The 13,823-nt window shown below is 38.4% G+C and overlaps 1 protein-coding gene across 2 annotated transcripts in view; it reads left to right on the top strand.

The window, feature by feature from the left end:
- Positions 1 to 5,353: 5,353 nt before the first annotated feature.
- LOC142634177 (putative protein phosphatase 2C 60) overlaps positions 5,354 to 13,823 on the top strand; it is a 31,010-nt gene continuing 22,540 nt past the window's right edge. Inside the window, exons 1-2 of one of the 2 annotated variants that reach the window (XM_075808464.1) lie at positions 5,354 to 5,498; positions 5,924 to 6,042. In XM_075808464.1, coding sequence (XP_075664579.1) covers positions 5,926 to 6,042 — 117 coding nt within the window. In that variant the 5' untranslated portion in view covers positions 5,354 to 5,498; positions 5,924 to 5,925. Of the gene's footprint in view, positions 5,499 to 5,919; positions 6,043 to 13,823 lie in introns of both variants that reach the window. The other variant, XM_075808465.1, reaches the window with a different exon arrangement.

Consider the following 13,823-nt stretch of genomic DNA (forward strand, 5'->3'; position numbering starts at 1 on the left):
TATTAGCACCCTGTGTTCAAGATTGAAGAAAAACTGTCTATCAGCACATAATATATATATATATTGTTAGGATTAGTGCCCTTAAATCCTATTGTATGATGCTATGTATGATATTATGTATGACTTAATGTTTTTTTTAATAAATTTGTTTTATTATTATCTAAAAATAATAGCAACATGAATATTGGGACATTATCATATAGTCCATGAGATGCATAGTATGTGATTTAGTCACAGAAAATATAAATCACAAGTTCTTTGTAAACTCAGAATTTTAGTTCATAGTTGGTGATGAAGGGCATTTCATTTGCAAAGACTATAACATATCAACTAAGATGATTTGTCTTGATCATGGAAATTGAGATTTCTAGTTGCTATGTTGATATGTTTTAAGAGTTAAAACATATTGAACTGGACCACTGTGAGATTTATTATTCTCCTAATGACTGTCAATTGAATAATAAATCTCATGACTTCTATTTACACGAACTCTTAATCTTGAGAGGATAGTGGACCTGATCATAAAGTGTAGATTGCTTTGATATATCAAGAGTGAGATCTAAAGTAACGGTCAAAACTTTAGTATGTTGGGCAGCCACATTTAGTGTTGATGGAACATATATTCTCAAGATGGAATTTATAATCTCTTAACAGATATATAAAATATTCCCTTAAGATAAGTTCAATGGGTTTAGTTATTCAGAGAGTTAGGCCTAACCACTTTAGTAAGGAGTTACTAAAGTATATATTTATGGAATTGGATTTCATAAATATATGATGAATAATTTAAAGGATTAAACCGAATACTCAAGGAATTAAGATATAGTAATCTACAAAGTGACAGTCTTCTTTCATGACTTTGTATTACTACGAATATTTTATGAAGGGGTTGCATGTACAATAAAGTATTGGAATATAATTTATAATTAAGGCCTAGAGTGCAACTATATTTATATAGTGGTATTAAATATAGTTAATGGTAATTTTGGACTTGTCAAGAGTTGACAAAAAAGCTCAAGGCCCATTGAAGCTAGTGTCTTATTAGTCTCTTTTGGTCCCACTCCAAGCCACACACTTAAGCTCAATTGGAAAAACCCAAAAGGTTAGCCCAATTAGATGATTAGTTAGATATAAAGGGAGAAACATACAGAATTTTCTGAAAGATGAAAAGGAATAACACTATTGTGAAATGGTGTGTATATGAGTGTTAGACACTTTGACATTCTCCTTTTGAAAACTGATTGAGAGACCACACATCTTGGGCGTTAGTGGAATTGGAGTGAAGATTGAAAGTATTCCCAAGTACTTCTGATCTTCGGTTTTGAAATTCATCACTCCAAGGTACACTCTCTTGTTCTTATACTCTGAAACTTATATAGTGCATGTTAACATTTATGAATGAAGTAAATCTGTTGTTTTTCCGCTACGTATGTTTTGTAAGTGATACAAACATGTATTTATCCTTCATATATATATATATATATATATATATATATATATATATATATATATATATATATATATATATATATATCGTACTGACAGATGGAAGGGAAAAAGGAGCATGCTTGATCCTTCCACGCCTGAGTGGAAGGATGTCTCTTCAAATCATGTTGTAGATAAGTGTCCTTGATACTATCATTTGTCCCTCCAATATAGGCCTTTAAGCCGGTCTGATAAGGTGGAAACCTTGGTCTACGGCTACTACACATAAGAGCGCAAGGGCCTGGCCCGGCCACATCATCAGCCTCCAAATCAGCATCCAAGTCAAATATGAGCTGATCCTCAAGCTTGTTGCCCCTGGGTCTCTTCCCTCATCATCTTAGGAAATTATGAAGAACCTTCGCTCGAACCAGTACGGGACTGAGGGCGCAATATCATCACCTCTTCAATCAAAATGCCTCTAGAGGGTCTACGCCACCTGCTCACTAGCCAAAATGGTATTGTCATCACTACCAAACAAATCCCTTTGAGATGAAGTAATAACGTGAGCCTTCCCGCACTCCCCACTAGACCTTTATCATCTAGACATAATCTGCAAGGCAAATTCAAATTTAATCAATAAGCCAAAATCAGATGGCAATTAAAGCAAACAGCTAAGTATGTCTAACCCTACTACCTAACACATATCATGCATAATCATACCAAAATGTCATTTTTTTTCCTCAAAATATCAAGGTTTTCAAGATACATCTCTCAAGATTTAGATTCGGCAGCGATTGTTTAATCCTACCTCTTTTATCTCAAAATATTAAGGTTTTCAAAAATACCTCTTCTCTGGATTTAGATTTGGTGATGACCGTTTAATCCTATCCAACTTTTCGAGATTTGGATTCAGTGGCAGTTGTTTAATCTCATTAGGATTCAAAATCGGTAACAACTGTTTAATTTTATCCCTCTTTTCAGGATTTAGATTTGGCAGTGATCATTTAAACCTATCCATCTTTTTGATATTCAGATTTAGTGGCGGTCATTTAATCTCATCAAGATTCAAATTTGGTAGTGGCTGTTTTATCCTATCCATCTTTTCAGGATTCAAATTCGGTGGTAACCGTTTAATCCTATCCAGATTTTCGAGATTCAGATTTGGTGACAGTCGTTTAATCTCAACAGGGTTCAGATTTGGCAGCAACCATTTAATCCTATCCATCTCATCGGGATTCAGGTTCGGCAGTGACCATTTGGCAGCAACCATTTAATCCTATTCAGCTTCATGCATGTGCACACATACTCGTGATATGCATACGCATACAACTGAGCTGTGTACGCATGCTTTATGTATGCGCACACATATCCCTGCCCAGAACACCCTAATCCTTTATGTCTGCTTTCCTTTTGTTTTATTCACATTTCCTAACCTCTGTTTAACTAGTTTTATCTGTCATTGAGTCTCCGTTTCTTTGTTTTGTCTTGTTTTGTATGTTTTATCTCTTTTATGTCCATTAGGATTTTGATTTGTTTGAATACCATGAACATGCACATGAATATGAACATGCATTAACACATAGGTGTTGTGATGTAGTAAGGTAAGTCATGCACTCATATGAATTTGCATTAGTTGGAATATGAGCTTGATATTTCTAAATAACATGAACATCTTTGGTTGAATGCTATGCCCTTGATGTCTAGATATTTTAACATGTTTGTTTGATTCTACCTTGTGATGTTTCTGCCCTTGGAGATTTGTGTTTAAATGCCATGATAGATGAATGGTTAGGTTTAAGATGATTGTGCTATGTTGTCTGTCTTAGATGCATGCTAGCATGTGTATGGGTTAGAATAACATATTGATCTTGCCTTTAATAAGATTAAGATTTGGAACACAATGAGTAGAAACTGGCCTAAGGGTCAGGTGGGGTCGGGTGCCTAACACCTTCCCATCCCCATACTTAAACTTCAGACATGTGCTGTGGTAAAAGATTAGTCATTCCACGAAGGACGTTCTATTTATGATTCCTAGACCTAATAGGTGGCGGCTCCATTTACACCCTTCGCCATAGTCCATCCTAGGCCAAGGCATACTTTCCAATCGCGAGGATGACACCACGTTGCAAGTGCTTACACCCACACTAAATCTTGTTTTCCTTTATTAGTTTTAATGGAGTTTATTTAGCCCTGCACTATGGGGCGAGGCGAGGATAAATTTAGACTTTTTAGACCCAAACCATCCCGCCCCGCCCCGCCCCGCATTGATAAATGGTTAAATTGTAAAATTTTCATACCTTAAAACCTTACTATTTAAACAAACATATCATCAGCTTATTTTATTATAACCAATAAAGATTTCTACCTCTTTTTTTCTTTAGCAAGGTTGGAAATAAGATACCAATTTTAACATTTGCTTTTATCTTTATTATAAACAAATTTATATACTATCGAATCATTAATTTTGTATTATGATATTTTTGTTTTTGTTGCGATATTGTCTTGTTAAACATTTTAATAATATTATTTAATTTTTGCTAAAAATTATTTTGATTTGATAGGATAAATTTATTTGTAGTTTTAAGTTTATTTTTATTAACGAAATAAATTTTACTAAAAACAGTTGTAATAATTGTGGGCAAATCAATAAGAAGAAGCGTTTTATGGGGTAAGGAAGGGCTTCATAAGGCCACAAAGGGCGGGGATAGGGCAAGGAAATTTCCTCCGTCATGCGGAGCGGGGTCGGACGAAAATGGGATAAGACAAAACCATGTGGAGCAAGGGTAAAAACCTTATTTCTTTGGACCCGCTCGGCCCCATTGCCATCCTTATCCCATCCAGTGAGGAGCAGCTCACCTCCTGTTTTTATTTCTCCCGTTTCCTCCTTTTTAGATAGATGAATGACATCTGGCACACCAACCATCCAAAGGTAAAGAAAAGCCCATGTCCCTCTCTCAATTTGTGAGTTGCTTTCTCTTTTCTTTTTCTATCTTTTTCTACAGCTACCCATCCTTCTATGGAGCTTTCTGGGCTACCGCCCACCTCAATCTCCCTTCTCCCATTTTCCCTTGCTCTTTCTCTTGTTTCGCCCCTCCCTTTCTCTCTCTCTCTCTCTCTCTCTCTCTCTCTCTTAAAAATCTTTATTTAGATTTTTATTTATGCTCCTACAGGGTTGAAGATTTAAAGATTGAAGGGGTTTTCAAAATTCACAAATCTCTCAATTCCTCAATTTGAACATCATTTTAAAACTATAGAAATAAACACAACAAGAAGAGTAAAAATCATTCGATTTTCACTATCTGAAAAGCAAAAAAAAAAAAGAACAAAAAAAACACATGCAAATCTAAAAAACTTCAACGATGATAGATTTCAACAGAGAGGGAGATGCGAAATTTGAAAAATTTTGTGGGTAAACTTTTAATGAAAAGCATTTGAGATTTGAAACCTCAACGACGAAAAAGCTCACTGATTTCAAACTTGATTTGAAAATCGAAAATAAAAAACAATTGATTTTCTTGCAAGCACATGATAGGGTCGTCAATGGTGAGATTTAACTTTTCACAGATGGTTTGGGATTTTAGTTTGACTAATATGGTCGGTTATTGGCTTTCCATTTATGCTCTACATTTTCAGTTTGGCGTGTTGATGCTGCACAATTGCATAGTGAAAGAAAAGGAAGAGGCAGTTAGGTCACTGTTGTATTTTTCCAAGTTGGTTTTTATTTTTATTTTTAATCGTTGAATCAGTTTGCTTCCAAGTGTCATTCATCTGTCTAAAAACGGAGGAAACAGGAGAAGGTGAGCCGCTCCCCATGGAATGGTTCTACTTAAAAAGTTAGAGCACGTGCATAGCGCGTGACCATGCCGCTGGCATAATAACAGTCGAAAGCGAAACAAATAAATTAACAACCATTTTGTTTGGTTTTGGGTATAAAATATAAAAGAAACGCAAGCAAAACCGAATGATCGATCATTTTTAATTTTTTATAGTCCTCTCCTTTAGTCTCTCTACAGATACAAATAATATCTCTCTCTCTCTCTCTCTCTCTCTCTATCGGTGTGTCGCTAAGCCTGGTAAGTTAAGTGTGTATCTCAAAGACTCAAACCCTAACTTTTTTTTTTCTCATTTTTTTATCGGATCATTTTGCTTATTCATCATCCGCAATCCACACTAGTTTTTTTTTTTCTTTTCTTTTCAATTGTTTATTGTTGGTTATACTGTCAGTTTGTTTGCCGAGAAAGCGTGGAAAATTGAACACGAGTCATGACTTTTTCAGAATTTTTTAAACTCAATCACTTCACTCCACTTGCTGAGATTTGGATTCCTTTTCTTTTCTGTTGTGATGTGAATTAGAATTACTCATGTCAATTTGTATATGTAATATTCATATATATATATATATATATATATATATATAAAATATCCATTTATGTATGTATGTATGTATGTATGTATTTTAATACTTAATATTGATGGGAATTGGTATTGTCGAAGGTAGAAATGGGGATATATCTGAGTGCTCCAAAAACTGAGAAGGTATCAGAAGATGGTGAGAATGACCGACTTAGGTATGGGTTGTCATCAATGCAAGGGTGGCGTGCTACCATGGAAGATGCTGTGAGTAGTAGTCTTTCTCTTCTTTTTGTTTGTTTTTAATTTTTTATCACTTTTTTGCCTTCTGCTTTGGTTTATAACATTAGCTGATAGATATGTATGCTTGATCAGATTGGATGACTTAAGTATGGAACTGAAATGAAATGCGTTCGTTCATGTACCAAAATTGCTTGAGGTTTTTATTATGATTAAAAGCTTCCCTAAATCACTGAACAAAGTATTAGTGCCTTTGTACAATAAAATCTAATTTCTAAGGAGCATTATCCTAGGGGTACTTTCAAATTAAGATAGACATGGAGTTATTCTATTTTGGACTCACATAAATTTGCTCGTCATCTATGTTGTGGTTTGAACCTCTCTTCTCAACTATCTACCTATCAAAAAATCATTATCATTTTAAGAGTATGCATCTCAACCTTTGCTCAAGAGGCTCGACTACCTCAAATTAGCCAGATATTTAGTTCTTTCTTCTTTTCGATTTATCTATTATGGGTGGTTCTCATAGTTTTTTTTATTGAATCCAAATTTTTTCAATTTGTGGTAGAGGAAGGGGGATGGTATCTTTATTTAAGGACTTTTGAGCAGCAAAAATACTTCATGAAATCAGTTTTTATGGGGAAGAATGCGGCACAATGGCTGATGAAGAATATAAAACACATTGTTGTTGGGATTAGTCCCAAGCAATTTTTTACTTTCAGGGAGGGTAGTATAGCTTATACTCTCCAACGGAGCTCCAAATCGTTTGGCCAGTTCTTACTATTGACTGAATTCAAAGTTGGTGGGTCTAGAAGGTCCATTATTATTCCAGAGGGCAAAGCAAAGAATGGGTGGAGGGTTTTTGGGTTAGAATTAAGGAAGATGCTAGAACCTGAACACTATGTGGATGGTGGCTCTGGTCACTCGAAATTTGTTGCTCACCCTCATAAGGATAACTTAGGGATTCAAACATCTAAAACTTCTGCTAAGAGTGCGTGGCTATCAGGTGTAGGTCAGGGGCAAAAATCAGCCACATCTATTAAGCATCCACAATAAGGGGAAATCTCAATTAGGGTAGGATAGGGTGGTGAAGCAGAACCTAGAAGTTGAGCAAATGGTGTTGAGAGAAATTCCGGCGGGTAAACCATGTCCGACAGCTCTTGGAGGAGATGTGGGTTCTTGGTGCATTAATGTGGACTTTAATTTGGGAGAGATAAATCCGGGAGGAAATAAAAAGAGATTTCCGTTAAGATTCATTCCAAATTCAAATGAATCGGTTTATGGAAAAGAATGTGATTTAAGGAATTCTTGTTGGACACGAAAGGGCTTAACCGTGGAGGTGAATGGGGAAGGAAAGAGGTGTGTTACATGGGATTGCAATAAAGGTGGATTAAAAAGCTTTAAGTGGGTCACACAGGGTGAGAAGCTCGTGGTGGGCTTAGGCTCTATTTGTGATACATGGGGTCCAAAAAAGCCAGTGTGGGGCTTAGGCCAAATTGTGGCACATGTGTGGGCTCTCCAAATTTACTCATTCCAGAGTTTACAGGCCCAATTAGGTTTGAAGAGGGTGAAAGCTCTTCTTTGGCTGACCCGAGACCACAAACACACAAAGCCCATGATTTGGTGATGGTGGTGAGCTCCAAAACACAGCACAATGATTTTGCTGCTTAGAACGAGATGTTGGGTTGACCTACGAAGCCTAAGAGGGAGGTCGATAGCATAGTTTCCAGTGAGTTTCACGCCGAGGTGTCATCGATGACACCTGGTAAGGTCGATATAGTGATAATCCATTCTTTGGTGACGGTGATGAGCTCTAATTGTGCTCATGAGAACTCTGTTCCTCAGAACAATGCGATGGGTTGATCCGAGAAGGCTTCGATGGAGGTCGAGTGTCCTTTTTTCGATGGGTTTCGCGCCGAAGAGCCTTCAATGGCACTAGGTAATGCATAAACTGAGAGTGACAAGGCATCAATTGGTCTTTTTCTGTCCAACTTTTTTTCTGAGTCTATCGAGAGTTGGGATTGTGGATTTGGGTGTCCAAGACGGGGGGATGAAGGTGGTCGGGTCGGTTGTGCAAGTGCTGCTCATTGGAAAGGCATTTCCCATCAGGTTAACCAGTTAGCAGTGACATCTACATTGGCAGACCATGTTTTTCTTGAGGTGAGTGTATCAACGGAGGGAGAAGTGGTTAGTGTAGACTTGGGTTTGGGTGATGTGGACAGTTTCTTCCCTTTGATGACTATTACTCCTTTGGGTTGGTTTTGTTGGTTGAGCTGAACAATGGTACTGAGGTTTTGGGGCTTGAAAATACATTGGATATTTCTAATTGGGTGAAACATGAAATTCTTGGTTTTAGTAAACTAGTGGGGCTTCCTTTGGGTTGGCTTGAGAGGATGTGTATTATGCTTTTACAAAGGCTTGAGAAGGTGATTGAGGCGGCCAATCTGTTGCACTGAAAGGATACAACTCATCGAAAAGCTATCTCAAAAGATAAAGGGAAGAGGGAGCTGAGGAATTTGATTTCCTCGGTTAATTATGATGGTAGTTAGTTTTCTTTGGCTGCTATACAGAGATTGTAGTAGGGAGTTAATAGTTTTTATGAAGTTAAAGATGTTTTCATGGAATGTTCAAGGATTGAATGATTCGTGGAAACGTTTGGTGGTTAAAAATTTACTACGAGAGTGGAATTGTGATGTAGTTTGCCTTCAAGAAACTAAGCTTGTTGGCATGGATAGACAGTTGGTTTGCAGCCTGTAAAGTTGTTCTTATGTGGATTGGGTGGCTTTGGATGTGGATCAGATAGCTGGTGGGGTTTTGATGATGTGGGAAAGAGGGTTTTAGAAAAGTTGGAGGTTATGGTGGGTTTCTTTTTTGTGTCGGTTCGGTGGCAGGGTGTGGGGGATGGTTTTATTTGGGCATGTTTTGGGGTTTATGGCCCAAATGATAATAATTTGAGGGGGCAGATGTGGGATGAGCTGATTGGAATTCAGCAATATTGTGATGTTCCATGGTGTTTCACAGGGGATTTCAATATCGTTCTTTTCCCAAGTGAATGGTTGGGTGGATCGTGTCTTACCCCGGCTATGGAGAATTTTTTTTGTGTTTATTGAGGAGCTTAATTTGATAGATTTACCTTTGGAGGGAGGGAGTTATACTTGGCCTAGTGGTTCAGATCAGCCTTCAATATCTAGGATAGACAGAGCTTTGGTTTCTCATGATTGGGAAGACCATTACCCGGATGTGATCTAGCTGGTTTTACCTCGCCCCATTTCCGACCACTTCCCTATTCTAGTGGAGGCAGGGGGATAATGAAGGGGAAGAGTCATTTTCAGTTTGAGAATATGTGGTTAAAGATGGATGGGTTTACAGATAGGGTTCATTCTTGGTGGGATTGATATTTTTTCTCAGGTGCTCCTAGTTATGTGCTTGCCAAGAAGCTAAAGGCTCTGAAAGGAGACATTATTCAGTGGAACTGTAGTGAGTTTGGAAATGTAGGTCGTCAAAAGAAAGAATTATTGGAGGCCTTGAAATTATTAGATGCTAAGGAGGGGAGTTTGGCCTCTTTGAAGGGGAGATAAGTGAGAGGGTCGCGGTAAGATTTCAATTAGAGAACCTTCTTTCTTTGGAAGAAATTCATGGAGATAGAAATCAAGGATGCTTTGCATTAAGGAGGAGACAACAATAATAAATTTTTCCACAAGGTGGCTAATTCCTGGAGAAGGTATAATCATCTCAGTATGTTGGAGTGGATGGGGTTATTTATGAGGAAGAATTAGAGGTGGTGGACCAAGTAGTACAATTTTATAAAAATTTATATAAGGAGACAGAGGTGTGGAGGCCTTTTGTGGAGGGTTTGGAGTTTGATAAGATTGAGGGGTTGGAGAGGGTCTGGATTGAACGGAGGTTTGAAAAGGAGGAGTTTTTTCGAGTTGTCAAAGAATTAGAAGGAGATAAAGCTCCAGGTCCTGATGGTTTCTCTATAGCCTTTTACCACCACTGTTGGAGAGTTGTGGAAGAAGATGTTTTGGCTGTGTTTGAATAGTTTTATCCTTATTAATGGTACTCCTCATGGGTATTTTGGAAGCTCAAGGGGGTTGCGGCAAGGTGATCCTTTGTATCCCTTGTTATTTGTTTTGGTTATGGAAGCCATTAGTAGAATGTTGGATAAGGCTGCCCTTGAAGGCCGTTTATCTGGCTTTAGAGTTGGTGTTTCTGATGGTAGACCTTTGATGGTTTCCCATCTCCTTTTCGCTGATGATACTCTTATTTTTTGTGATGCTAACATTGATCAGCTGCTGACTCTCCGTATGGTGCTCATTTGGTTTGAAGCTGTGTCGGGTCTGAAGGTTAATTTGGGTAAGTCTGAGCTGGTGGCAGTGGGGTCAGTGCAAGATATGGATCTTTTAGTGGCTGTCTTAGGTTGCAATCATGGGTCCCTCCCTATGAAATACTTGGGTCTTCCTTTGGGGGCAAAATTTAAGGACAAGTCAATTTGGATTCCTATTCTTGAAAGGATGGAAAGAAAATTAGCAGGTTGGAAAAAATTATATTTATCCAAGGGAGGTAGAGTCACTTTAATTAAAAGCACTCTCTCCAATCTTCCTACTTATTTCCTTTCCTTATTCCCTATTCCTGCTTCTGTGGCCAACCGAATTGCTAGACTTCAACGTGACTTTCTTTGGGGTGGTCTAGGAGATGAGCCCAAATTTCATCTGGTTGATTGGTCTTCGGTGTGTTCTCTCTCTTCAGGTGGGTTGGGGATTAGGAATTTGAGAACCTTCAATATTGCCTTATTAGGGAAGTGGTTATGGAGATTTGGGCAAGAAAGGGATGCTCTTTGGCGTCAAGTGATTGCGGTGAAGTATGGTTGTGATTGGGGTGGCTGGTGTTCTACCTCTTTCTCTGGTCCTTATGGTGTCAGTTTGTGGAAAAACATTAGACGGGGGTGGCACTTTTTATCTCGTTTTATTATGTTTGATATTGGAGATGGATCAAAGGTGCTGTTCTGGCTAGATCATTGGTGTGGTTCTTCTTCTCTTGCCGTTCGCTATTCGGAATTATTTAGGATTTGTCGTAGAAAAGAGGCTACTGTGGCGGATCTTTTGAGGTACACCAATGGAGTCCTCCATTGGGAGTTTCAGTTTTGTAGGGATGTGCATAATCGTGAATTGGAAGCTTTCAGGAGCTTCATCAATTCCATTTATAGCACTCCCGTAAGGGGGATTGGGGAGGACAAGTCCTGTTGGTTGCCCTGTAAGAGTAAGGGGTTCACAGTTAGTTCTTACTACCATCTTCTTGTTGGTCATAAGGAGCAAATTTTCCCTTGGAAAAGCATTTGGAAGCAGAAGATCCCCTCTAGAGTAGCTTTCCTTGTTTGGACCGCGGCTTTGGGGAAATGTCTGACTGTAGACAATTTAAGAAAAAGAAAGATTTGCATCCTGGATTGGTGTTATATGTGCAAGTGCAATTGTGAAAGTGTTGACCATCTCTTTCTTCACTGCCCGGTTGCCATGGAATTGTGGGACATGGTCTTCGGTTTATTTGGAGTTTTCTGGGTTATGCCAAGGTCTGTTGTGGGGCTTTTGGCTTGCTGGCAAGGTCGTTTTGGTCGCCATCGTAATGGAGATATTTGGAAGGCCGTTCCTCATTGCTTGTTGTGGTGTATTTGGAAGGAGAGAAATAGTAGATGTTTTGAAGACATCGAGAGTTCCATGCCTGTTCTTAAGTCTCTTTTTTTCCGAACCTTACTTGATTGGTTCTCTGTGTGGAGAAGCCTTTCTTTTCTTTCTATTTTGGATTTCCTTGATTTTTGTAATGTTCGTCTTTGATTTGTTCTCCCTTGTATACTTCCTGTGTACTTGGGTGACTCTCTTTTTTCAATAAATTTCTTTATTACTTATCAAAAAAAAAAAAAAATTTTATCAACGTAGTAAGTTTGAAAAATCTCTTAATTTAACTTTCATAGCCTTAATCCCTAAGAAGAATGATGCCTCCAATATCCGAGACTTTAGACTTGTTAGCTTGATGGGGAGTGTGTATAAGATTTTGGCTAATCGCATGAAAGAGGTCTTGGATTCCAGAAAAGGATTCCAATTCCCAATCTTCACTATATCTTCTAAAATTTAGATCTTAGAAAAGAAGACCCTTTGGGAACTTCATCAAATCAGCCACATAGGCCTCTTTATTTTGACTTAAAGAGAGAAGTCTCGGATAGAGCACACACAAAGAAGTGTCCCCACACCAAATGTCCTGCCAAAATCTAACAATAAACTTGGCCCCAGCCTCAAATTGGATGTGACGAACAAAAGATGGCCAACCACGACTAATAGACTTCCATAAACTCACTCCATGAGGGCCAGTATTGGGAAGAGAGCACCAACCTCCCCTTTCACAACCATATTTTGCCCCTATCACTCTCCTCCACAATGCCTGTAGCTCATTCCCAAATCTCCATGACCATTTTTCAAACAAAGTTATATTAAAACTTCTCAAACTTCTGATAGCTAAACCTACAAAATGAAGAGGAGAGCAAATTGTAGCCCATTTCACTAGATGAGTTTTTTAACATCACCCAAACCACTCCAAAGAAAATTTCATTGAAGTTGCTCACTACGGTTTGCAACCTCCATCGGGATAGGAAAAAGAAAGAAAATAAGTTGGAAGATTGGAAAAAAGTACTGTTAATAAGAGTAACTTTACCTCCTTTTGAGAGATACAGTCGTTTCTAACTTGCTAACCTCCTTTCCATCTTCTCAATAATTGGATTCCAAGTAGAACTATCTCTGACATTAGCACCTAACGGAAGACCTAATATTTCATCGGGAAGGAGCCTTGCTTCCACCCTAGCACATCCACCATATCTGCTATATTTGGAACCACACCCACAAGGACCAATTCTTTTTTTCTTTTTTCTTTTTATGAGTAATAAAGAAGTATATTCAAAAACACTACCTTATGCAGAAAAACATAAGGCAGAGAGAAAATTACATAGAGATAAGAAACACAAGAGAGGAAATGAGAAGGAAAAAAAACTAATTACAAAGGAGAGAGCTAAGGAACATGGGGAGAGAATCACTAGAGGTGATTCCTCTGGCCCTAGACCAGTCAAACAGAGAGCCACTGAAAGAAGCCAATATTAAGCACAATGGAGCTAAATTCCAAATGCTAGACGAATGCTTTCCAAGCCAATTCCGCCAGCCAAAGAGCGTATTTGCAATCGATCTTGGCAAGACCCAAGAAATCCTAAACGATCTAAAGACTAAACTCCACAACCGATAAGCCTTACCACCATGAAGTAGCAAATGATCCACCGTCTCCCCATTGCAACGGCACATAATGCACCAGTTAACAAAATCCATCCTTTTACCCGTCAAATTGTTACTAGTAAGGATCTTATCCCATACAGCAGTCCACACAAAGATGGAGACACACCGAGAAGCCTTAACCTTTCAGACACCTTTCCAGGAAAATATTATGGGTAAGGGACTTTGTAACTTATTATAGAACGATCGGACATCAAAATCCCCATTCTTTGTCAACTTCCATCGCAAACAATCACCATTCTCATTGGGAGGTAAATTTGAACCCAATGTACGGAGAAATTCCTCCACCCCACCCATTTCCCAATCATTTGGTCTCTGAATAAACCGAACGCCCCAGCTTCTCCATTCCTCTATCCCTAACCAATCAAGAGAAGAGGCCACCGATGCCTCTCTATTGGAGGCAATCCTATACACTCGGAAAAATCAATTGAAGTGGAGAATCCCCATACCATTTATCTGTCCAAAGCTTAACTCTATCTCCCGCCC

Source organism: Castanea sativa, chromosome 5, assembly GCF_040712315.1.
Source record: "Castanea sativa cultivar Marrone di Chiusa Pesio chromosome 5, ASM4071231v1".
Taxonomy (NCBI): Eukaryota; Viridiplantae; Streptophyta; class Magnoliopsida; order Fagales; family Fagaceae; genus Castanea; species Castanea sativa.